The sequence below is a fragment of the Poecilia formosa genome, unplaced genomic scaffold (genome assembly GCF_000485575.1).
Source record: "Poecilia formosa unplaced genomic scaffold, Poecilia_formosa-5.1.2 Scaffold428, whole genome shotgun sequence".
Lineage (NCBI taxonomy): Eukaryota > Metazoa > Chordata > Actinopteri > Cyprinodontiformes > Poeciliidae > Poecilia > Poecilia formosa.
In genome coordinates this window covers 298015-324595 of record NW_006800367.1, presented here as the reverse complement: position 1 = coordinate 324595, position 26581 = coordinate 298015, and the positions used below count along the sequence as shown (strand labels likewise).

At 42.7% G+C, this 26581-nt stretch overlaps 1 protein-coding gene across 2 annotated transcripts in view; it reads left to right on the top strand.

The window, feature by feature from the left end:
* Positions 1 to 26581, top strand: part of myo10 (myosin X) — a 104895-nt gene that overhangs the window by 30872 nt on the left and 47442 nt on the right. For both annotated transcript variants that reach the window (XM_016663558.1, XM_007577121.2), the window contains exons 2-4: positions 1344 to 1442; positions 6530 to 6688; positions 17336 to 17523. In XM_016663558.1, coding sequence (XP_016519044.1) covers positions 1344 to 1442; positions 6530 to 6688; positions 17336 to 17523 — 446 coding nt within the window. The remainder of the gene's footprint in view (positions 1 to 1343; positions 1443 to 6529; positions 6689 to 17335; positions 17524 to 26581) is intronic.

The following is a 26581-nucleotide window of genomic DNA, read 5'->3' as shown; positions in this document are numbered from 1 at the left end:
TGAGAACCCAGCTGGTTAGAGCTGCTTTAGACCCATAATCAATGAATATTGATTAATATATCTGATGTGTATTGATGATTTTTGAGGATAAAATGTTTGTTACATTTGGTGACTTTACGATTTAAATCATTTTGAAGCGCCTTGTTGCTGAAATGTGCCACACACATAAGATTGATTGATTGATTTGTTTTGGTTCTTCCAGTACCGTCTCCATGGGAACGTCAGAACATTCTGTTTAGTTACAAAATGGCCGACACGAAGTGGATTTGTTTTATTTTTTTGTGATTTTATATTTATTCTGAATCGTAGTAAATGAGAATCTGTCGTCATTTTGGTACAGCAGCTTTTTAAACTCTGTAAATCTGCAACAATGGATTCAGTTTTTCTAACGTTCAGTTAGTGAGGAGAGAGGGGGGCCACGGGGGCCGCTGGAGGCAGCTGGGGGCTGCTGGGGGCTGCTGGGAGCCGCTGGGGGCTCCTGGGGGCCGCTGGGGGCTCCTAGGGGCTGCTGGGGGCTCCTGGGGACTCCTGGGGACCCAGGCCCCTCTGATCTGCTGCTGACTCTGCAAACCTGAGCTTTACATTCATCTGGTGGCCTCCCTCCTGCCAGGTGCCTCTGGGGGCCGTCAGGTCAAAGGTCGTTTCGTTTTGGAGGTTCAGAGAGAGGAAGGGGGGAGAGAGAGGGCTCATCCAAAGCACGGTGGGTGTTTTTCCCATCAGCTTTGCCGTCCGCGCTGATGAACCGCAGAGCCTGTGGCGGCGCCGTTCAGCAGGGTCCATCGTCAATATTTAACTGGAAAATGTCAGTTTGTACTGAATGACAGCAGCCAGGCGAAGCTGTCGATCAGGACGACTTTATTTACACGTCTGAAGCAGAACGGAGGAGCAAACGGCCCGAACCGTCCGACCCGTCCGGGTTTCTCCAGACTCTGAGGATCAGCCGGTAGTTTGACCCAAACATGACATCCGTTTGAGGTTTTCCTGAACGGATCAGGTCCGAAACCCAACACTGCCCTGGGTTTCACCTGGAATGTCCTCCTGGTTGGAGGTCGGCGCCATGGTAACGCCATGGTAACGCCATGGTAACGCCATGGTAACCCAGATCCTGTCAGTTTTCTCATAAGCTTCAGCTCAGGTCGCTAATCTCAGGAACATCACAGATGATGATTCCTGGTGGCTTTAGAGTTCAGAGCTTCACAGTTAAAGCAGGAAATGGTTATTTTTTAATAACTGTGATCATTTTGCCTGTTTCCAGGGGGATCGGGTGTGGCTGATAATAATTATGTTATTAAAGCAGGAAATGGTTATTTTTTAATAACTGTGATCATTTTGCCTGTTTCCAGGGGGATCGGGTGTGGCTCCGGGAGGAGGACCAGTTCCTCCCTGGCTCCGTGTCTTCCTGCTCTGGAGGCGTCGTCGTCTTCGCCACAGACTACGGCCAGGTGAGAAACCTCAGCCGGCTGGCCCGGACCGGACCGAACCGGACCGGACTCTGTCTGAAACCCGTCTCAGCTCTTTCTGACAGGAGTCATAAACCCTGACGGTACCGTCGGGCTGGCTTTGGGTCAAGGGAAAATCCGTTAATCTGCACAAAGATAAAAAATATTCCCAGTGACCTTGAGCCTGAGAGAGAAGCGCGGCCCGTTTCCGTCAGGTTTGAATCCCTCTCATGTTTTCATTTCTGACGTTTTTATTTCAGTTTCTATTGAAGCAACTTTCTGTGATCCAAAATGAATAAAACATATTAATTGTTCATAAACTCTGACAAAAACAAATATCGCAGCAAATGTTGGGTCGTTAAGAAGCTTCAGTCTTTTCTGAGTTTTACCGTCACGGAGCTGAAGGAAAACGTCGTTCCCACATTTATCCCGATCAGCAGCACGGAGTCTGTAAAGGATCCGTTTGGATCCGTTTGGTAACGTGGATCAGCTGCAGATCCGCTGGAGCTCGGCTGGTTCTGCTTCATGGCTTTGATCCGTGTTGTGGAAACAGACAGGAAGGTGAAGGACGTTTAGAGTCGGTCATTTGTGTTTTGGATATAAAGGAAAGCGAATATTTGAGGTTTAGATGTGACGGAGGATCAGTCGGGATGAAACCTGGAGCAGGAAGTGATGAACTGCAGCTTCCAGCATCTTCAACCCGTTTCTATCACAAACATAAAATAAAAGATACATTTAAATGCAAACAAACAAAAGAAATCAACAAGCAAATGAAAATAAAACAATAAATAAATGAATGAAACAAACTGCTGATTCAACACATTAAAGTTTTTCCTCCTCGTGTTTTAAACATTAAATGAAATCTGTGGGATTTTATCTTTGACTCAGACGACCAGAGCGTCTGGATGCTGTAGATAAACTTTAGTTTTACCTGAAAAACTGACAAGAAAATAACTTGTTGTCTTCCCAAAGGCAGATTTAAACAGAGTAAAACCTTTCGAGTGTTTTTCAGATGTAACAAGCTCTGAGCTGTTTGTGCATCTAAACTCATACTAGCAGTGAATAAGTGACGTTTGTCCTGCAGTTTTTCCTCAGAGCAGCTGAAGGTTGGAGTCGCAGCTCGTCTTCCTCGGGTTTCAGGGTTTCAGGGTTTCAGACAGGCTCCTCCTCCTCCGGCTGCAGGACAAAGCAGCAGCAGATGAATGGAGAGTCAAACAGCAGCTGCTGCTTTTGATGCTGACAGAAAGGAGAAGCTGGAGGCTTACCTGCCGACCTCTCTGACACGGAGACGGCTCGGTTTCCCCGTCACTCTGCCGCTCTGACACCATGATTATTAGCATGAAATACGAGCTGATGGTTAAACGTTACTGGACCGATCAGCCGCTCCAGGTTCTGTCAGGAAAAAACACCTGAAGGAGTTTAAGGCAGGAGGTGAAAGTTTGTTCAAAGAGCAAAATAACAGAGAACACTACTGCTACTGATATCATGAATGTCAATCACATCTTATCAGTTTCAATAAATTTATTAAAAAAATAATCTGAGGAACATGAGAAATACTAAAAATTACAATATTTCACAGTAAGATTTGATAAAAAGTAAAGCTGCTGCAACATTTAAGCAGACAGCTGCTATCATGACTGTTTCCTCAGATTATCGATACATAGAGAAGAGACAGAACAGAGCTGCAAATAATCGATTATAGATCCTGACACATAATCAATTAATTGAGATAAACTAGAACATTCTGCACATCTTTCATTTAAACACTTAAGTTTGTTTTTTGTAAGATTGGAAATGCACAAAAATAAACAAATCATTCAATTCCCCTTTTTAAAAGTTTTTATTGCTAACAATTAACCAGTTACTAAATTAGGTGTTGATTTCTTTCAGTAATCGATTAATCACGAGTAACCCAATTAATTGTTTCTGTCGTAGTTAATTGATGTATTTTCAATCCATCCATTGTTTCATCTCTTTTAGATGTGTAAATGTTTTAAGCTCAAAATATTCAGCGTTTTCATTTTTAAGTATTTTCTTTAGTATTTTTGCTGTAACTGTAAATTCCTTCCTGGACCTAAAACAAAGTTGATCCTGGCGGATCCAGAAGCAAATCCTAATGATGTTTGCAGTTAGCATCAGAATGCAGTTAGCGTTGTGATGCTAACTGCATTCTGATGCTAACTGATGTACACAGCGGGATTGTTTGGGCACTATTTGATTAACAGTGTCAGGGTGATGCTTAAGGTTGACTTTTATTATGTCCCTTTATTTTTACCCGCAACCAAAAGATGAAAATCACAAGCTTGACAATAGCATCATCAGGCTAGCATCCTGATGATGCTAACTGCCACCAGTTAGCATCCTGATGATGCTAACTGGTGGCAGTTTGCCCTCTCCTGCCTGCTGGCTTTGTGGCCCAGAGATTTACCCCTTATAGCATCTGCTGCGGGGTTTAGCGCCCAGGTTTGCCCCCAGGGTTTCTGTCGAGCTGCAGATCCCTGTTGACTCTCCAGAGAGATAAATGAGCTAAATATAGAAACATAATTAAGTGAAAATCTGGGGTCCTGCTGGGACGGAGCTCTAATTCTGGGATTGCTCTGGATTGGGAATGTTTGGGATTGTTTGAAGGGATTTCTGTGTTTGAACATTTCTTGCATCCTTGAACTTCATGACCTTTTCTTGGTTGAGTAAACCAACAAAAGCTCATGAACATGCCATTAAAACTGCTGTAAGAGCCTCTCCCTGGTGTGAATGAACCCGATGAAACCAGGACCAGTGAGGCTTGTTGTTGGGTTTCTGCTGCCGTCATCAGTCAGCTCAGTCAGAACGCTGCGCTTTATTCTGGAAGAGCTTCAGTGACGACCTGTTTGTCGCTGACGTGTCACAGCGGGAGGAATGTGAGAAACGAAGGCCGACAGGATGCTGGGGGGCTTCTCTGCTGTTAATGTGTGAGTGTGCGTGGGGTCGGGGGTCAGAGGTGACTGACTCCTCAGACAGAGACCGGCTTGTTTCAGGAGTCGCTGCTCTGAACTGGTGGACCGCAGCTGGTCACAGAGGGGCCACAGCCGGCCCCCGCCTCACGGTGTTAGCTCCACTTTATGGTTTTATTACAGAAACTCTACATCATATCTGAATCATCAGACATTCCCAACATGCCAGATCCTTTCAAAATAAATCAGATCGTTCCTTCGGTGTGTCTAAAACCTGAAAACTGGACTGGTCAGTCCAGATCAATGAGACCAATTTTGTTTTTTATAAAGACTTTACCCTGCAAATACTCGACAATTCAGTTTCTCCTTAGAACAATAAATAACTGCATTCAATATTTTTATTTTTTACATTTTAATTATTTAATTTGTATATAGGATGCTATAAAAGTGAGTTTTATCAGCATCTGAAAAAGGTAAACCAGTGTCCAGGCAGGTCTGATAATGAAATAACTGCTCTGTGAGTGGATAGTTTCCTCTGCTTCCTGTAAATTTTTAGAAAAGTCTCAGACTTTCTTCTAAACCTGAACAAGAATCAGCCTTTTTCTGGCAGTGGTTAGCTTCAGACTCGTCTTCTGCAGCTCAGGATATAATTTATCCTCGCTGCCTGCCAGATGTCACCGCTGTGGAAGGAGAAACGTAACGCGAGACGTGAGCAGGTTCACCGGGACGAGCAGCAAAACTTTTGCTACTGAGGAGGTTCTCTGCATCCCGGGTCTTTACTTCACAGCTGAACAGAAGTACACACATGTTTTGACTTCTGACTGTTAGTCAAACACATTTCATAACCTGTTTGGTATATTTGGCTCCCGACATTTAACAAAAAGCAAAGACAGCAGAAGATCAGATCCGGGTACCGATCCAGGAACGATCCGGTTTCCTGATGTATGATGAGATAAAGTGATTTTCAAGTTAAAGTAAGTCCTGGTCCTGACTGCTTCAGGCCACTGGCTGTCAAAGCTTGAATTCAGAGATGTCTGTTGTTGAGTCTTTGCACGTGACGTCACGCACTCATAGCCCCGCCTCACCGCCATGACGCACCAAAACAACCAAACGCTAGTCTAAAAACAGACATATGTAACCTAATATCTCTTAATTTCACTTTAAAGCTACTCTTTAAAGTGAAACAGAATAATTTCACCTGCTGTGCGGTCAGCTGCAGAAACTGACAAGGATGCAAACCAAACATTTTATTGTATAACTTTTAATGAGGAAAGATGCGGCGGCGATAGATAGATAGCAGTAATGATGACTGGCAGCCCTCGGTGAAAACGCGGATTTGTAGCGAACTCTTTTTACAAGGTAAGAAGATTAACGTTAATTTATTTTACGTACGATAACAAAAATATCAAATATCGTATTATGGAGAAGGTACTTGTTCAACCGTTACCATGGAGACAGTACCGCACCGCCATGTAGCCTAGCATGTATGGAAAATCTGGTTAGCATCTCCTCTGTTGTACGTTTTAATCCTGCTCCGGTGTGAAGGGAAGCGCTGTTTATGACAGTGATATAAATCACGTGGTGTGGATTCAGGCAAAGTCTGTAATTTGATCAACACGTCAGGAGGGAGGAGGTTCGGGTCGGTTTCAAGCTGGTTCCAGCTGTTGTACCGTGAATGAGCCCCAACCAGGTGTGTTACGTTCACAGACAAGTTAGCTCGACTCCAACAAGTAGAAGCCATGAATAAAATGGCAGAAACAACTTTGGAAAACAGTTTCAGTCGCTCTGTTCCGTCCCTCAGTCCGACGTCCATCATGGCGCCTGTCAGTTTCAGTTGCGCTTTTTAAATTTTTTAAAAATAACCAAATGTTGTCATTTTAATCCCCAGTGTAACTGAGCCACAATCATCCACAATCCTCATTGTGGATGATTCCAAAATGAGCTCCACACCTTAAGAAACTCAAAATGTTCCTTTCAAAAACAAAAGCTAACATCTCACAGTGAATTTTCTGAAAGCTACATCACATTTTAACTCTTCTGACAGAAGATCAACGTTTCCAGGAGCTCCAGTTGGTCAGTGTGGATTGAAGGTTTGGTTGAGGTCCAGGGTTGCTGTCATTGTCTGGGTCTGATCCTGGTGTTTCCTGTGCTCTGGTCCAGGTCTACACCTACAAACAGAACGCCCTCACCAGGCAGAAGGTGCAGCCCATGCACCACAGCAGCGTCAGAGGCGTGGAGGACATGGCCACGCTGGAGGACCTTCACGACGGCGCCATCATGCACAACCTCTACCAGCGGTACCAGCAGAGGCAGATCTATGTGAGTTCACTTCATACCGCAACAGAACCAGACCCAGAGGTCTCACTAATCACTGGACGTCTGGCGTAATCAATAATGATTATTCCTCAGTAGATGTTTTTACCAGATCACCAATTGTTTCCTCTTTTGCTTGTGTTCTGTTGGATCCTAAATTACATTTACTTGAGTAATTTTATCATGAAGTATTTCTACGCCTACTGGAGTAAAAATTTCTGGATTTTCTACCAACTGAATGAAAAACAAACATGTTTTAACCAAAAACCCACCAGACACAGAAACACCTGTAGTTTTTATTAAGTTTTTTTTTTTTTTTATTGATTTGGAAAAATTTTTCTTTTGCCTGATTTTGTTGTTTTTCTTTTATTACTTATATGAATTATTGTAATTTTCGTCCTTAAAATACCAAAATTTCCACTTAACTTTATATTTTGGTTCGTCTGATATAATTTTTAAATTTTAAATGATTGATAATTTGATCAGTTACTCAGGACTTGAGTAGACTTTTTACCAATATGTTTTTACTCTTATTGAGTAATTTCTTGGACGTATACGTTTCACTTGAGTAAAAACATGTTGGAGTATTTCTTCTCTTACTTCATTACTCTGCTGCCTCTGGATGCTAACAAACATAAATTCCCTTTAAAATGTGATTTAAATGGATCTGGATTGAAGAAAGTCGTACTTCCAGTTTCTAAAACGTGAAACCTGATAAATTAAAGGTTCTCACAGGAAATCGTTCCACCTGACAAAGAAAAACCCGCTCAGAGATTCAGCTGCCAGGAGCAATGCCCTCTCTGAACTGCTCTCTGCTGGAATCACCTGACGGCCTGAAACGGCCCAGTCCTGCTGCGTCACGCCGCTGGCTGGATGTTGGCAGAGAAAATGAAAGCAGCGTGACTGTTAAAGTGACGGGAAACGTCACATGCATGCAGGGTTTGGTACTGATGTGTCAGAAAGCATCCAGCTTCCTGTCTCTGATGATGATGCATCCTGATTGGGCGCTCGGTTCTGTTCAGGGAATGTTTCGTAAAATCCCTGGAGGAAATGTTTGAATTTGCTGAGTTTAGGCCGTGACATCCAGGGAAACATGTTCAGACACTGCAGGAATGGAGAAAAGAAAAGAGCTCTGACTGTTTGTAAAGTTGCAACATTTAACTGGGAAGAAAAGATCAAGCTTCAAAATTTATGTACCCAGAAGTTTGTGCAAGAAAGTAGAAGCTATTTTTAGTGCAATCTAGACTGTTGCCACTTGGTGCCACTAAATTGCCTTCTTTTTTTTTTATCAACAATGTGACTCATTATTAGAATATTTTCCTGTTTTTTGGTTTTTCTGAAAACAAATACCAAACTTTGGTCTAGAAAAACAACAGTCATGCGGGACAAACGGCTCGTTACTGTCCTGGTCCTGAATTCCTGGATTAATGAACAATCCCGATCCGACACTTAACGCAGCAAAACAAACACAAAGCCGGCCTTGTTCTCTGCATTTGGCATGCATCAGGCGAAGTAACCTTTGACAAATGCCATGTTGTTGCTTTAATGACGTTTGAATGTTCCCGTATGGTTGAAATTATCCCATCAATTCATCACAGCCGGCCGATCTGCAGCCCGACTCGTTTCTTCTCTCTTTGGAAAGAGGTAGCTGAGAAAAGGGAAAATTGTGACGGGAAGATTTGGTGAAGTGGATTGTGGTGAACCAAAGAGAGTGGCTACACACACACACACACACACACACACACACACACACACACACACACACACGTTGTGTGTCTGATGGAAATGAGTGTGAGTCAGAACTTTAGAATTTCAGGATTAGTTTTAAAATATTTTTAACCAGTACCTAGTAAAGCTGAACAAAGAGAACCAGCTTGTAAAAGAACCAGATGTTTCAATGTTTCCAGCCTGGAAATAGAAATGTTTTCTCTCTGAATAACTTCCTGAGATGTCCTTAATTTTTTTTATTTGCTGCATCACAGCTTGAGTTTTTGGCTAATTTATTTATCCCATCGGTGACGGAGAAAAATCCAGAGTTTAAAAACATTAAAACCATATTTCGGTTTCTTTTGGCCTCCAGATGCTCTAAGTTTAATATTTTCAGCTCGACATGTTTACATGTGAACCAAAGCGTTATGATTTCCAGACATTTAAGCTTCTACAAACAGAATCAAACCTCATTTTGGGCTCATGCAGAAAAAAACTCCCCATATTTTTTGTATTAAGAAGAAAAACTCCCAGAAAAATCTGAAATTTGTTCATGGAAAAGTCAAAATCACTATTTATTTTACTTCAGCATAATTTAAATTCTTGTTTCAAATTGCATGAACAGAATTTCTGATCTTGTAATGAATTTTATTAAACATCTCAACGAATTCTGCTTAAAAACATTTAATGTGAACAAAACATTATCCTCCTGCTTTGCAAATTTAAAATAAACATTTAGCGTAATGACAGATCAATGTAACACAAGAGTACAACAACGCGCCGCTAAGCACTCTGGGAAATATTTCCCACTCCTCTTTTTCTTCTTTCAGTTTTTTAAAGTGCTAACCTAAAAACTCTTGAAGATTTGGCAAAACTTATGAAAAGTTACTATTATAAGTTTATCTTTCACAAGCTCACATTTAGGTTCAAAATCTAAAACTCGCTAAATTTATTTGACTTAAAGAGAAGAAGATGGTAAACACAACTAAATGTGGCTCAGATGTTTTACAGTGAAGTTTAATCTGAGATTTTACTGCAAACAGTTTGAAAACGTCTCAAAGTTTCATTTCTGAGTCATTTTCTGGATAAATTAAAAAACCTTAAGTGTAGCAAAACAAGCCTGCAGGCTACAAGACCTATGAGAGTGTGTGTGTGTGTGTGTGTGTGTGTGTGTGTGTGTGTGTGTGTGTGTGTGTGTGTGTGTGTGTGTAACATCTTTAGCCGCTGTGATTGCAACCAGCTGTGCTGTCGACCGGTGGCCTCCCTCGTCTCTTCTGCAGATTCCAGTGGAAGCATTCACACACACACACACACACACACACACACACACACACACACGTTTCCAGCAGAGCAACGCTCCGTGTTCTCCCCCCGTCCCTCCGCTCGGTTCGGACCTGATCCGTACCACATGGTGCGTCTTTGTTGGCACCGCCAGTCGTGTTCTCTGGTTATTCCGTCCCACATGTTTCTGTTTCAGCCTGTCGGTTACGTTCGCCTCACGTTTCTCTGAGCAGACAGACGCTGAGGAATGCGGCCCTCTGGATCCGTTTCAGGGCCGGACCCCCCGGCAGCCTGCAGGGGGTCAGTCCAGTCAGAAACTCCAGGAATTCCTAATAAACTGGTTTGGGATCCTGTTTGCAGGATCGGCTCCAGATGAACTTTCTCCTCATCAGACTGTTGATTTTCACACAGAGGCCTTTAATTGACCTCTTTGTCTGATTGGTGCTTTAATTAGATTTTGCTCCCAGTCCTCCCACTGGCTGTGGATGATGAGAGGAACTGCAGCTTCTGGCTCCGTTTCTCACCAGAATAAAAACAAACAGAAAACCTGATTTAAAATCATTCTTCTTCCATCATATTCAGGTTTAACACAAACCTAAATGAGGCTCTAATATGACTGGTAACCAATCAGTCTGAACATTCAGATGACCAGTCGTTTGGTTCCAGCTTCATTTTACAACATGATCCATTCAGAAAACCTCGTCTGAACGTCACACAGGGAAAAGTGATTCATCCTCAGTAAACTGGTCAGAAGTTTTGTTTCCATCGCAGCGAGACGTCTCCTTCACTCTGGAGCAGAGAGTCTGGAGACGGACGGGTCCGTGGGTCAGTCGGAACCAGCTTCAGCTCTTTTCATTTGGTTCAGGACAACTGAAGATTTCATCATCAGTTTGTTTCTCAGTGCAGTGAAATTATTCTGCAGGAGGAAAACAGAAGCAAACATTTCCGCCTCCGTGCATCAAAGTGAGGAAAGACATGTTCACTCCAGAAATCAGATTTAATCCACTTCCAGATGTGGAGCTGAATCTGAACGCTCGTGTCGCTGCAGACCCAGTCCTTTCCTCACTGACCGGATCTCTGCTTTCATCCGTCTGTGGCATCATAATTCTGCACCAGAAGAAGCCAGACAGTAAATCTGGATGTAAATATTGTCTGAAAATTATAGTTATGAACTGAAGAAGGAATCCTGTGTGAGCGAAGGCATCACGTCCCAAACGCTCCACTCCTGGTTTTACATCCAAACACTAACAAATTAAAACGATCAGAAACTGGAAAATGTTTTTAGCTCACATTTTATCAGCTTATTTAATCGAGTCAAATGTTTTAGTTGCTTGTTTTGTTAGAAATGCTGATGGTTTCATTGAGACCTGCTGTGAGCCTCTGTTTGACAGCAGTGCTGTGAACAGATCTGTCATTTTGTTGAAGGTATTCCTTAAAGTCTGAGCTCCTGTCTGGATTCTCTGCTTTTCCAGGGCGAGACGTTTGTGCTGCAGTAAAGCTGCAGCTCCCTTCACGTCTTTTACACGTCGTTACTCAGGGTGTCAATAATTATGGGGGTGCTTTAAAAACAGCCCTGAAATGTTTTGTTCTGCCTGGAAACATGTGAGAGAACATCTTGTACAAGTTTCCCACAGACGTCCTTGATTAGGGAGGAATCTGGGAAATGTAAAATATGCCTGTGAGCTTCAGTTGTATGAAATGTGAGACGACTGAAGACGTGGAGTCGGACAGAACGTGTTTGTTCTGCAGGAGGCCAGAGAGCGAGCAGGAAGCGCTTCCAGCTCAACTCAAACCGTCCCGATGGAAGTGAAACGCTCAGCTTGTCTTCATGAAGCACCAGACAGAAAACCCCCTGGGCTCCCCTCCTCATCCTCCTCTTCATCAGTGTGAGGTGCTGGTGATGAAGGCTCTTCCGGGTCGGCGTTGTGAGTGGGTCGGAGTAACTGGGTTTTTTAACGAGTCTCTGCTGTCGGTCCACTGACAGACGGACTGCAGCAGGCAGCGGCTGCTCCGCTTTCACAGGTTCTGCTATCAAAACAGAACCAAACTGGGCTGGGACCGGCACCGTCCGTGCTTTAGTTGGATCCAAGTCTGACTTTCATAATATCTGGAGGAGTTGCTTACGCAGCTCCTGGGAGACGCGTTTCTTAAAATAAACCCTTAAAGAAAGAGATTTAAAACGTCTTTCTGTCTGGAGCGAGACTCCTTGCTTTGATTTGATCCGTCAGTTCGGTTCTGGTGGTTCTGGAACCAAATCAGACCCACTCCTCTCCTTACTCACCAGATCTCTGCTTTTAAAAAGTTTGGACATTTTTTCAGTTTTGAGCTACCAAACACAATAATCTCACCTCAAGCTGCTCTTTTTCTGGCTAAAAATACAAAAACTTTACATCATTTGTACAAATTGGACCAGGAGTTATGATTATTATACAGTTTTAACTATTTTAACCTGAAGCATAAAAGCATTTACATTATTTTATGTGACCAGGAGCCTTGATGCGTTTTCAGGAGTTTATTAAGGCTCATTTATGTCCAAACTGAGTTGGAAAAAGTTACTAAATGCTAAAAAGTAACTAACATTTTTGTCCAGGCAAGAAATAAGAAACTCTGACTCTGCCGTCGCGCTGTTTCCTGTGTAGAGATGCGAGTCATTCATGTATGTAACAGTTCATGTATCCTGGGATCGAAGGTGTAAAATCTTTTCTTTGCTTTTCCTTGTTGTTGTTTTCGTTTTTCACACATCCAGGGATCAACCGACCGTAAAACAGGTCAAGCTGTCAGTTTCAGTTTCAAGCATCTGGCTTACAGAGGCGTGTTAATCTTCATGAGCGCAGACAGAGCGTCTGCATGCTGTTGCATCTGAATTAGTTGTTGTGATATTTGAGTATAAGTTATGTAAATATCAGTGTGTTGCACATGCTGCATCATACTGTGTGCTGCAGTGTTAGAGGCTCTGACATGCAGATTATCATCCTAATTTATTTGTAATCAATTACGTTTTTATCAGCAGCTAATTTTAGATGTAATCCCAGTAACTAATTTTTACTGTCAGTTCCTGTTTATTCCAGTTTTGATCAGATAATTTTATTTTATTACATTACATTTTGTCAGTGCGTCCAATCTGCTGCATCTGTTTTAGTGGTTTTACATTCTACATGCTCTGTTTCTACACTGCAGAACTTCGTTTCCTCTGTGCAGCAGCTCATGTGGTGAAATGAGTTTAGCTTCGTTTTCACATTTGTAAAGTCACTTTGTGGTCCAGTTTGAAAACAGTAAACTTTCAGTTCAGTAAACTTGCTTTATGATCTGCTGAGAGGTTCATGTTGTCAGGAAACCTGTGAAAACCAGAGAAGAAACATTGAAACGCCTGTCACGCCCGTCAGCGTCGTCAGTGAAACCAGGCGGCGCATCAAGAGCCTGAAATGTAGGAACGTCTGCGGTGACTTCACCGTGTTCATCATGAAACCCCGACCGTTTCGTCTGTTTGTCCGTCAGGTTTTGCTCCTCCATCTGGTCTTCATTTCCCTCTCTGGCTCCGGCTCAGGCGGATCTGATGTTTAATGACTCTGCAGCTCCGCCACCGTCAGCAGCGACTGACGCCTCTCTGTAAACACAGAGCCGCTCCACGGTCCCCTCCATTAATCTGATCCCTTATGAAAAGAGCAGCCAGTGTTCCTCTGGGTCGGCCCGACCGCATCTCTCCATTTATCAGTGTCACTGCTGGATCAAACATGAAACACGAAACTGAGATTTTTCTAAGTAAAACATTGTTCAAATACCAGAGACTTAACCGAGTTTGACAAGCTGGATGAAAGGGAAGAGAAATTTAAGATTCATCCTCCATCAACATTAATCAGCATCACAGAAACAAACCATAAGATATGCAGCTGAAGAGTTTTACTGCAGCCACCATCAGGTTTAATTTACACAGCAGCCATTTTGGATTTGCTGTTTGGAGTTCGTAAGGAACGTCCAGATCAAATTTTGGATTTTGAATAGGACTGTCAGAAACACGTCAAACTTTAAAAAGTGGATCTGAAGTTCCTGGTTTTACCTGAGTCAGACATGACTCTCATGTCTGAGAGTCATGGAGCCATCAGGGGGAAAAGTTTCTGTCCAGCTGAAGTCGCAGTTAACTGGACAGAACCGGTACCAGTACAGGCCCACATCAGGGTCCAACCGGCGGTAACTCACCACGTGAAGGTCAGACCGAGGCTTTCTGCTCTGGTGAACGCTCAGTGAACACAGAGGCTGCATGTTGAACCAAACGGGCCTTTCCTGACATGTTTCCCAGTGGATTCAGGTTCAGGGAAGCAGAACCTGAAAGCGACTCGGATCATCATTACAGTTAAAGCAACAGAAAATGTTTGACACTTTTCTGCAACATTTAACAAAATGTCACTCTGTCAGGAGCAAACGGACAGCAGAGTTTGTTCAGCAGCGTGATTCACTCTGGGAAATGATCAGCTTGTAAAATCCTTTAACTGACGGTCATATTTAAGGAACTCATAGCAGCCAGTTTGTTTATCCAGCAAACCTTCCTGCAGTTATAGTGAATCAGCTATGTCTTGCATTTTTCTAAATATTGTCAGATTTATTTTCTCTTATAGCAGAAACTTCAAGGATACTTTAAAGAGCAAAATTACACAATAGAAAACTAAATTTAAACCTTTTTCAGACGAATATTTAAAATCTGGTCTGATTTTCCTTCAGTTTTATTTCTCTGAGGCTGTTAAGGGAAGTATTCGCAGCCGAGTCGGGGAGCAGGTGTGAAGTAAGCTCAATTAATAAGAACCAGCGACGCTGTTTGCTGCCATCAACGTGCATCACTGTGTGTGTTGGCAGTTTGATTGGGTAATAAAAATGAATAAAATGTGTAATTTATTCATCATGGAATATAATCCATGATCCCTGATTTTAAATCTGCATTTAACTCTCATCATTTCAGTCAAACTGTGAATCGGATCCAGGCTGAATACAAACACCAGTGATGATGACTTCTAATTACCAGATATTTCTTTGCGTGTTTTTGCTAATTACTACCAAATAGGATTTAAAATCCTTTGTTTGCTAAAATATTTGCTCAGACTCCGCCCCTCAGAGACCAACTGTCACCTGTTTCTACTTCCTGCAGAGGAAACGCGTCTCGGCTTTGTCCCTTTGACTCTGTCACCTGAGACGCCGCGCTGTGTTTGCATGCAGCTCTGCCTGAGTTGTGATCCATTGTGCAGCGGTGCAGACCTCCCCCCGCGGTCTGGCCTGTTTGTCATGTAAATACTCAACGTTCATTCCAGTGGATTTGCATCTGGGCTGAATGTAGGTCAGTCGGCCATGATGGAGCCGGACCAATTCTGGCTTCATGTTCGCTCGTAAATAGTTTTCATTTCAAAACGAGGAAATAAAAGTGCATAAAAATTACACTCACCTGCTGTTTTACACACACACATGAAACTATGTGTTTATGCATTTTCATCATCTACTGTGAAAGGAATGAAACAACGCAGAAGAAAAAAAAGTGTTTATGTTCAGCTTCTCCATTTCAGATTATTATAGCATGTTGGTGTGAGATGGTAGACTGATGAATACATTTATATATAACTCAGTTTAAATGAGTAACACAGGTGAAGTTTAGACTGCTATGTTTCTTATTTTCATTATAAAACAAACCAGGATGGTGACGGCTGCAAAATAACAGTCTGAAAGTTCATGGCAACATTGTTTTCCTTCTGCAATAAAATCAACATTTTCCTTGCAGTTTTCTCACAGTTTAAGTTGATAATCCTTAGAGAAAGAAAAAAGTTTCATAATTGTGAGTCAATCGGGCTGCTGTGGTGGCGCAGGGGAAAGCAGAACCCATGCATCAAGGCCTCATGCTGGTGGTCACAGGTTTGATTCCCAGCCTGGTGACACCTGCCACATGTCCTCCCCCTCTCTCATTACCCTCATCAGAACCAGATGATCTAGACTGTGACCACCAGGTGAGAGACTTTTATCTCCCAGAGGACTTTATCAGGAAGGTTTCCTCTGCAGCAGCAGCAGATCCGTTCATCCTGCATTTGCAGCTCCTGCTGCCTCACCAGTTGGAGCTGTGGGTGGTGCATGCAGAGTTTAGTCTGTATCCTTGTCATTAGTTGGTCTTTGGAAAACAGACACCAGCAGACAGATGCTGCTGCTTCTGTCCTGAGGAAACTTTGAAGTGTTTCCAGTCGGTTCTTCCTGGAACCATAAAAACCAGAACAAAGCAGTTTGATCTTGTAGGAGGAGGACTCAGGAAACTGAAGGAATGAACTCCATTAAAGGAATGAAATATTAATACTGAGCAGAAAACCTCTGTCTCTGGGTGTGTAAGCTAATGGCCAACACTGCAGAGCGAGGAAGCTAACAGCCAGTCTGTCTGTCTGTCTGCCTGCCTGTCTGTCTGTGTGTCTCAGACGGTTTCGGGTCTCAGAACGTCGAGCTGTTTGACCTCAGAGAGCTCAGATGTTCTCCAGATCAAAATGTCCCACCTGCTTTTCCTACGTAACACGTTTCTTCTTCTTTTCCTTGAGGCATCGATTGATTCTCCCTGCCTTAATCTGTTGTCATGGGAACAGTGTGCTCTTAGTGCTGCAATGAGATTTTCACTCAGTCCAGGTTGCATCATAGAAAACGTCCTAAATCTGATCAGAATCTAGTAAAATGTCCCCGTTAACAATGACAAGATAAAAACTGTTTACTTGGAGAAAACTCACCAGTTTCATTCTAGTTAAACCGTTTATATCTGTGTTTTTATGGCCAACACTGCAGAGCGAGGAAGCTAACAGCCAGTCTGCCTGCCTGCCTGCCTGTCTGTATCTGCTAATGTAAAAAAGGTTTAGTGACTGGCAGGTGAGCCTCCACCTCCAGGGTTTAACTCCGTCCATCATCCACCTTCACCAGCTTCTCTTTCCCTGCTGAACAGAAGCAATAAATGGATTTCAGACTCTGGTTTCCACTGCAGAAACGAAACGTTTCCCTCATGTTTTCTGCCAGATTTTCTGTTTTTAGTGTCTGACCTGAGCAGCGTCTTCCACGTGTTTGATGTTTCTACACTCAGCACTGTCCCATCCAGAGTGTTCAGCTCATGCTTGTCCTTTCTGCTGTGTTTGGTCTCCATGCTGTTTTCCTCTGATGTTCTCCTAGAAACAAGCAGTCTTCTCAGAACAGCTGCTTCTGGTTGGGTTGGTTCTGCTGCTGCAGCGTTTCAGAGCATTATCCAGCCGTTTCCTCATGCAGATGTTTGCTTTTTCTTATTCCTCTTAGTCACCGCCGCAGCACCGACGCTGCAGCCAAGACATATTTTGGCTTCACAAGCTTCTATTTCAGCAGTTTGGTTCGTTTTGCTTTGAAGTCTGAAATGTGACGCTGGTTTGGAGCAATCTGCTGCTGCAGAGGTTTGGGGAAAGAAAAGCAAAAGGTCACAAACGTCTGAACGTTGGTCGCTCAGGCTTTGTGCAGAACCTCAGAGTTCCTAGATTTACGTTTTCATAAGCTGGGAAAGCCTGGGACAATCCTTCCTCCAGCTTCAAACATTTTTTAAAACTTTTGTAAATTAAAGCCTTGAACATTTTCACACCCTGATTTCCAGTCATTCCTCAGCTGCATGTTGCCTGTCTTCACCGCTCCTCTCTCCTTGTGGCTCCTCAGACGTACATCGGCTCCATCCTGGCCGCGGTGAACCCGTACCAGCCGCTGCCCGGCCTGTACGACCGGCCCACCATCGAGCTCTACAGCCGCCACCACCTCGGCGAAATCTCTCCACACATCTTCGCCGTGGCCAACGACTGCTACCGCTCGCTGTGGAGGAGGCAGCAGAACCAGTGCGTCCTGATCAGGTGGGTCTGCTCCACTGAATCACTGAGACTCAGAAAAACAAATACATTCAAGCTGAGAATCATTTTGGATTGTTTAATTGGAACCTTAATCAAACTGTCACATAAAGACAGTTGCAAAGTCAGCCTTCTATCATTTCCAGGTTTAGAGGGTTGATGTCTCAGCATCAGAGAAACTCATCCATGTTTTTATCTTTAGTCACATTCATTACTGCAACAGCGTCTTCACAGCTCTGCCTGAAAACTCCACCTGCTGGAGTTCTGACTAAAACCAGGAAGCTGGAGCACATCACCAGTTTTCACTGAGATAACAGACCTTAAGCTGCTGCTGGTAGTTTATAAATCACTGAACAGACTAAAGATCTGCTGCTGTTGGATCAAAACTTCAGAAAACTGCAAAACAGCCGAAACACTGAGCTCCTTTAAGTCCTGGTCAGTCCTGCTTTTGATTAGCAGTAACTTTGATCAATATATTTGATATTTACGATGATTTTGATGACTACATGATGTTTTATGGCATCTGACCTGTTGCTGAAATCTGCTACACAAATAAACGTAACTTGATCTGAGCGAAGATAAATCTGCTCATTTTTAGTAAAATTGCCTCTTCAGATTTTTTTTTTTATATAAATAAAACTTTTGTCCACCAAACCTCACCTGGCATCTCTAACAGCTAATCCTTGTTCCCTAGCAGCTCGGTCCAGCTGTGTGGTCTCTGCTACGCCAGCTTTCAGTAAAAACTGCAACAAACAGCTGTAATTTTCCCAAAATACGTATGATTATATAAAAGCAGGCTGTGGCGTCGTAAGCCTGTCCCTCCACCAGACGTTTGTCCGTTTGGTGGGAGGAAGTCGATGCGTTGGCTGCAGCCCCTTTCGGGTGACTGCAGATGATTTATTTCAGCTTGTTTAGGCGGGAAGTCGTGTTATTGTCGCTCATTTTGGCTGGAGCTGAAACGCTGCAGAGGGTTGGTGAGTCTCAGCCTTTTGCTGGAGGCGAGAGTCCAGCAGTTTTCTGACAATTAGCCGCCGTTGAGTTGAAAGCCGGCCGTTTCATCGGATAATCAGACGCATGTGGCGCCTTTAAAATCAACCTAAACACGTTTTACAACCTGTAAAGTTAACAGCTGCTTCGGTTTCTGCGTAACAAATTAATAAAATACTCACCCAAAAAGATGCAAAATAACATAAGTTGTAAGTTTGTTATTTTTAGAAATGGCAGCTCGACAGAACAATTCAATAAATTAGAATATTATTCAATATTCTGTTTATGGATTACACACAAATGGATGTTTGCCTTTATTTCTGTTAATTACGGTGATTTTCCACTTAGTTAATGAAAACAGAACATTAAACTTGGAATATTAGAAGAAACCAGTAAAAAACTTTAATTACAGAAACGTGGTTTTAATGAAAAGTTTAATACGTCATAAAAGTTTCTTATTTTCAAAAAGTTATTTTAATCTGACAAACGAGACTCAACTGGAGGTTTAATTTATTGAATATGATTCCAAAAGTAATTTATGAGAAATAAAAATATTAGTATGAATGTAAACAAGATAAATTTCTAAGAAAAATGAAATAAATAACCACTAACTTCATAATCAAAACATAAAGGCCCTTAGAAACGAACCCATAGAAAATGTTTTCTTCACACATAAAATGATAAAAGGATGTTTTTTTAATATGTTTATTACAGAAATAACCATTTGTAGGACATTATCAGCATCACATTTAAGTGTTTAATGTTTTTAATAGTTTTGACTCGTCAAACGTTGATATTTGTCCTGGACGTCTGGAATCGTCTGTGAGGCTGAAGCTGATGGACGCAGCGTCTCAGATCAGATAAAAGCCATAAGAACCTTTTAACTTCAGTAAACTCAGTGGAGGTGTCATTATGTCTGGATCTTTGTGAATGAAGGACTCAGTGCCGCGGGTCAAAGATGTATTTTAATGGAAAGTTTGTTTTGACCGTCTTCAACCCGGTAACAGTTAAACCCAGTGAACTGCTGTCCGGTGAGTGAGGCGCTCTGAAGGCTGCGTGCCGCAGTCTCTCCTCACATGTTCCCTCGGTCGCCTGCTGGTGTAATTTGCCTCCGTCCTTCTGTTCAGGGAGCAGAAAGGCCTTTTGTGTGGCAGGATGTCGGTCAGAGGCAGGAATAAGCGCCGTGGCGCGGCAGAGCGGGCGTAAACACAAACACGTCCCACTGCTGCACAAAGCTGCGTCTCTGTCTGCAGATCTGCTTTGTGTTCCTTCACGTCTCACTGATTCCTCTGACTTTTATTGCTACAACAAAGCTTCAGCTTTTCAGGAAGGAAATCATTATTTCCTATGGATTTAACACGTTTTAGACTCATTTTACAGGCCTGGGGTTTATAAAACTATCAGTGCACCTCAGAATGTGACCTGAAGAGGAAGGAAGGCGTTTGGTTGTGTTTTTGTTCCATGACAGCAGAGCGGTGAGGTCGGCCCCGAAGAAGAACCACAGACCGCAGCCGTGACCTTTTACTGTAGTTTCAGCTAAAACACAACCTGGTGGTTTACTGTCTGCTAAAACAGAGCAAATGTCACCCTGAGCTTTCCAAGGCACACACTGTAAAACCCCTCATTAACCCTTTAGTCCACTCACTTCAATGCCAAATATGTTTTAAATGTTTTATGCATGGAATTTTAACAGCTAATTTGCTAAATGGATAATCAGAAATTTTTCTTTAAAAAAATATTTCTGTGATGCCCTTTAATAAAAATAAATGTGAAGGAACTGAAGTGGGCCGCAGACGGAGCCCTGGAGAACCCCACAGACACCTGACAAGATTTCATATAAATTACCAATAATAACAAACAGCTGACAAACTTTTCTGGCTAAGAGATTGAAAATCTTATATAATTTTGTACAATCAGAGATAAATTGAACCATGTGCTGCAAATAACTTAAATATATCAACTTTAAATACCTGCTTATGGCACTGACATTAAATATAAGACTAGATTAATTTTCAATGTTGTTTTTAATACTTTATTTGATGTAGCAAGAAGCAAACATGTAAGCAGAACATTAGATGAATGTGTTTCCAGTTGTTCAGTGGATGTAAACTTATCAGGTCTGTGTTTGGATCTCGGCCTCTGATGTCCTTTGACCCAAACGTGTGTCCTGGTAAAACACTCGACTTTAAATGTGGAGCTGTTGACCGGGTTTTCATCTTTATGCTCAACAACATGTTAAAGTGGCGGCTGCACCACAGGAGCTGCATGGACGCAGTTTGTTTTGTTTGCCAGTTTCGGTGCATCTTCTGGTCGAACTAAAAGTGGAAATCTGGACCTGTTGAATTCATCCTGGCGGTAAAAACAGAAACTTTCTGGAGCTTCAGTCAGTCTGTAAATGATGGATGTGTGAAGCTGAGAATAATTGCAGGGCGGAGCAGAAGGAGCCTGAGGGTTTCTGCCTGGCAAGGAGGTCCGACTTCTGACTGAGTCTGTGGAGGATTTAACTAGGCTCCTCCAGCAGCTGGCAGTCAGAGAGCAGCATCAGGTTCATGGTTTAAACAGTGAGAATAAAATAAAGAGGCTGAACGACCAGAGGGAACGCAGCTGCATCGGCGCAGACGCTCCACATGTGGAGTCAAAACAAACAGAAAACTTAAGTCCTGATTAAATTCAACACAGGTTTTGTAAAAGCCAACTAGGAAAACAAAATGGATATCTAAAAAAATAATTATAAGATCATTACAAACTAATAATTTACCAATTTATAAGATATTAAAAAGTAAATGTAATAAAACTAAATAGAAAAAACATAGAAGTATATAAATATATTAACATAAAAAAAGGGAAATAAATCATTAAAAAATAAAAGTATCAATAGATGAATTGATTAGGTGGATTTAACTAAAGCAGCATAAATGTCTGTTTACTCTTCTTTCCTCTCCGTCTGTCTGTCCAAACGTTTGTCCTGTTGGACATCGTTTCCTCCTTGGTTCTGAAAATCTGTCCAGCTGCAGTTTTCCAAACGGCTCTGTGGTTCTGGTTGGTTCTGTTGGAACCAACCAGAACCACAGTACCACACAGCAGCATGCTGTGTGGTTCTGTGCAGCTCGGATCGCGACCTGAACCCTGGTGGCTTTGCTGTTGGTTTAACGGTTTCTGTCAGCCTGGCAGTTGTTTTGCCTCCAGAGTCATTTGAACAGAGTTCTGCACAGCTGCTCCAGAACCGGAACCGGTTCCGGTGATCACTGACCCTCAGAAACGTGTCTGCTGATGGCGGGCCAGGAAAATCTGGACCCCCAATAAAACGTGGAACATGCCGGGTCGCCCCCCGTACAGAGGAAGAGGAGCTATAAATCTGCAGGCTGGCACTTCCAGCCGGCAGGAAGCCTTCCCTTCGGATTTAGGGATTGTTGGTAATCAGATCCAGGCGAATGAAACCGGAGCTGGTGTAAAAGAAGAGGAGGAGGAGGATGAAGAAACCAGCTCTAACATGAGACCATCTGCTCATTAAAGCTCATGAATGCCAGTCTGCGTTTCCACTAATGCGGTACCTACCTGCAACCAACCACACTGCTTTAATGTGCGAGTCCTGGGGAGATTTTATTGCACATTTAAGCAAAAAGCCATTCTCAACGCAACATTTCTTGGAAATCCTTCAAAAAATCACTAAACACAGCAAAGGCTATTTTTTTCTAGCTAATTGAGCAATAAACAGCAGATTCAGACTCTGAGGTACATTTTTACAGCAGCAGGTCCTGGCTCAGCTGAACAGAACCAAACCGGCCTGGTGAAGGACAGCTTCTCCCTCTTTGGTGAAAAAGATCCTAATTGAGCTTTTCAGAACCTTCAGGAGAAACTGAGGCGCCACATCTGCCGACACGGCGCCTTCGCCTCCCAGAGCCTGTGGTGGGTGAACTGGGCTGATCCCCGGAGCCGGTCCAACATCTGGCTGAGGGACTGAAACCAGGACAGCGGCAGAACCCCGAGCCTTTAGCATCAGGCTGTTGGGTCAGCTCCCGTTTGCTTAAAGGACTGGTGTGGGTGCTGCAGGTTTTCCTGGACTGGAGATCGGACCTTCTCATCAGAACCAAAGCTTCATTTAATCTCTGTTTTACCAAACGTCAACACCAGAACAGCTGGGAAGCTTTCATACAAACTGAGCTTCGGTTTTAGAGAGAAGAAGATATTCAAACTTATCATCCTAAATCTTTGAACATTTAGGATCTTTTATCATTTCCCTCTAATTTGTCCATTTGGTGCTGGAATAAATAGACGGTTTTCTATATTAAGGAATATTTCTCCTACATCTACGGTTGCTTTTGTCACATTTAAATTCACACACTAGTAAGGAGTCAGTTTTGGTATTTTAAACTCAACTTCCTGTTTGGCCTCCAGTGTTTATAAACTTTAAAGTCTCCGTTTGGCGTTTTGACAGGCCTGGTTCTGTTCATCCTCTGGGTTCAGCTCAAAACTTCATGAAAAACTGAGAAATCAGACATTCAGTTGGGAAAGTCTCCAGCAAACCCAGGCACTTTAAAAAGTTAACAGTCAAAGAAACAAACCCAAGTGATATCTATTGTAGTTCTGACTTTAAAAGTCAAAGGCTTGTCAACAAACCTGGTCTCAAAATCCAATATGGCTGCCAGACGTACAAAACGCAACAAAAAACTTTATATCTACAGTTTTTCTTTTTCACATTGAATTGTCCTAATCCAATCCTCCACAAACTGTACAACAAAACATAATTCTGTTTAATATGTGAAATACAGAAGAAATACATTATTAGCTTGTTTTGCTAGTTAGCCTGTTCAGTGAGAACAACGATTAGCAAATCCCACATGGTTTCCAAACCCTGTTTCTTTATGTGTTTGTGCAAAGACTGTAGAAAAACAAGTTTACAGGAACTTTACCACTTCACTTTAAAAACGACGTCCTGTTCTTTACTGCCCAGAAATGGTGCTTCCTGCTGGGTTTGAGATGGTCAGAACCGAGTTCAGACCCGCTCCGTCTGAAATGAGTCGGCAGCAGGAATCTCCCTCAGTGAAGACGTAAGCTCAGTTTTGCTAAAGCTCTTTGCACAAAGTTCTTCAGATTAAAACGATGGATGAAACTCAATCTGCGCTGACATATGTACGCCGGATATGCAAACGGTGAGGGATAATTCCTCACCATGTGTTCATTGTTGCTAATTATTAGAAGACACAGACAGCCGAACCTCTGCAGGTTCATCAAATCCTCAAACAGGCTTCGGTTACAGCCTGTTGGAAAGCATCAGGATTTTATTTATTTTTAATAAGAGGAACATCCTGAATCCTCATTTTAATCAGATCCAAGCTGACAGCCTCCAGTGCAGAGCTGAATGGCTGTTAGCCTGCGCAGCCGTCAGACCCAGACCGGCACTTTGTCCCTGACCTCTTGACCCCAGAGGTGGAGCGTGAGGTCAGCGCGATGGTCTCGATCCTGGTTAATTAGTCAGGCATCTGGGGTCAGGAAAGCCCAGCAGCAAACCTCTGTGAAAACATGCCTGAGAGCTTTCCTCTGGGGATCTGCTGAGATTCGGTTCTGCCTCGTTTCCACTCAGTCACAAGTTAACTGTGACTAAAGGAAGGAATGGATCAGAACAAAGGAGGCCGGACGGCGTGGAAGAGAGCGTCCCGCCGGGTTGGTTTCAGGTGCAACATGAGACGGACGGAGCGTTTTAACATGCACTCATAACTTCTTACCACAAGTTTGACCTCTTAGTAAGAATGAAGTTTTTGTGCTGCAGTGTCCTTGTTGTGTAAGTTCACTTTGTACAACATTCATTTCCATCATCTAATTATGTCTGTAGGGCAGTAGTTATACATTCAAATCCAAACTCCCAGATTTAATAAAGGTTTAATAAGGTAGAAGTTTCTGTAAAGGTCTTAAACTCTGTGATGGTTTATGGCGTCATCCATCACAGTAATAAAAGCTTTAGTGTCTTTTACTTGGAATCTAATTTATATCTGATTCACTTTCTTTGCTCACATAAAGGCTGTATTAATAATGCAGGCTCCCAAAGTGAACTCCTCAAATGTTTGTTTGTTTTTTTGTTATTTCTCTGAATAGTTTGGAATGAAATTCAGCTGCTGTCAGACACTTAATGCATTAAGATGAAACCTTCATTTAAAACACTGAATTATTCTGCAACACAGGCTGCGTTCACACTGCAGCCTGAAGTGACCCAATTCCGATTTTTTTGGCATAATGTGACCTGTATCCGATCTTTTCATGGCAGTGTGAACAGCACAGGTCGGATTCTTTTTCGACTGTGACCCATATCCGATACGTATCCGATTCAAATGTGACCTAACGTCCAGGTCGCATTCATCCGAACTGAACGTCACTGATTCTCAACAAATCTCACTATTCTGCGTCCTGATACGCGCAAGTGGGAAGAAAAACAACAACCATGACGGAATATATGAGGATTAAGTTGTTAATATGCTGCTCCGGTTGGACAACAACTTCAAATATGTAAGCTAAGCTCCACCGTTAGCCTCCATATTTACTTCCACAAACACTGAGCACTTCTTCTTTTTATGGCGGTTGGCAGAACACTGAGAACGCTGACGCTATGGCGCCCTCTACTGCGCATGCGGGACACTTTCAGGTCGTTTGCCCGTTCAGACTGCAGGTCAGACTGAGTGTGAACGCCCCGGCAAAAAAATCGGAATTGCCAAAAGAATCGGAATTGAGTCACTTCAGGCTGCAGTGTGAACGCACCCAAAGTCTCCACTAAACTGCCTGATCAGGATTTGCAGAAAATATTTGTGTTTGAAAGAGTGACTGTTATTCTAAAACTGAAAGAAGTCAAATTTAAACAAAAATAAGACAAATTGATCACTTGTAAAATATCAATAATTTATGAAGACTGAATTGTTTTCTCTCATATATAAGAACTGGCTGCAGTCAGCCAAGTTTAATTGTGTATTTTATTTTATTTTATGGGTTTTTTGTTTATAAGGGGAAGAAAAATAGAAAATAAGAAATGTCCAAAAATCCAAATGTAAAAAACTGAACCGAATTGAATTGGATCCCACCCAAACCTCCTACATCCGGAGAAAACCTGCCTTGTTCTCTCTGATCCAAGTAGAAAACATTGTTTCTGAAATGTTTCCAAGTAAAACCTGCATTTTATAAAACTGTTTAATACCATCACTGGAAATTATTCTCCTTTAAAAATGTTCATGCAAAATGTCGTAACAGACTTCCATCTCTGTTTATTGTTTTGATATTATGTTTGATCATGTTTTTGGAGATTAGGCAATAAATACATAAAATAGGCCAACATTAGCTCTTCAGCACGAGAAAGTGAACCAACTGATTATTATTTATTATTTTATTCAGAAGTAAATAAAAAGACTCGACACCCGAACTGACTTCCTGTTGAATCAAACTTTAGAGTGAAGTCAGGCCAGGCGTTTTGTTTCTGTGGCGTTCTGGAAGCTGCTGATGGATTATTAATGGTTGGGAAGGTGAGCGAAGGCCTGTTGTGAAGGCCTCTGTGAGCTGAATGGAGCTGGTTGTGGGACAGGAAGCCAGCTGAGCTGCAGCCTCTTTAGGTCTTGGCTCTGTGTGTAAACAGTTTCTGTTTGTGTTTTGTTGCCTGCGTCTGAGCAACCAGGAAGTTGCTCCCTAAATCTGAACAGAGGGTCGGATGCAGCCCGCCTCCCGCAGAGGGGCAGAGCGGGCTTTAGCTGTGCATGCAAGAAGTAATTTAATCTTAATCTCCTTTGTTGCCTAACAAGCTGGTGTTTTATCTCAGTAAGATCATTTCACTGTTTTCTTGTAAAACACTTTTCTTTCCCTATATAACACCGTTCTCACTTTCAGTCACGACTCGACTCAGTTTCTGAGAAACTCTTTCAGTGGACGCTCTGCAGCTCTGTGTTTGTACAAAGAGTCTGGGTGAGGTCCAGAGCTGTGCAGGCACTTTGTCCAACATGCTGCTTGGTGGGTCTGGTCCTCCCTCCTTCCTGCCGGTGGGGGGTGGCAACAGCGTGTGGGGGTCCAGTGAACGGCACAAAAACGGCCTGCAGTTTAGATGGATCCA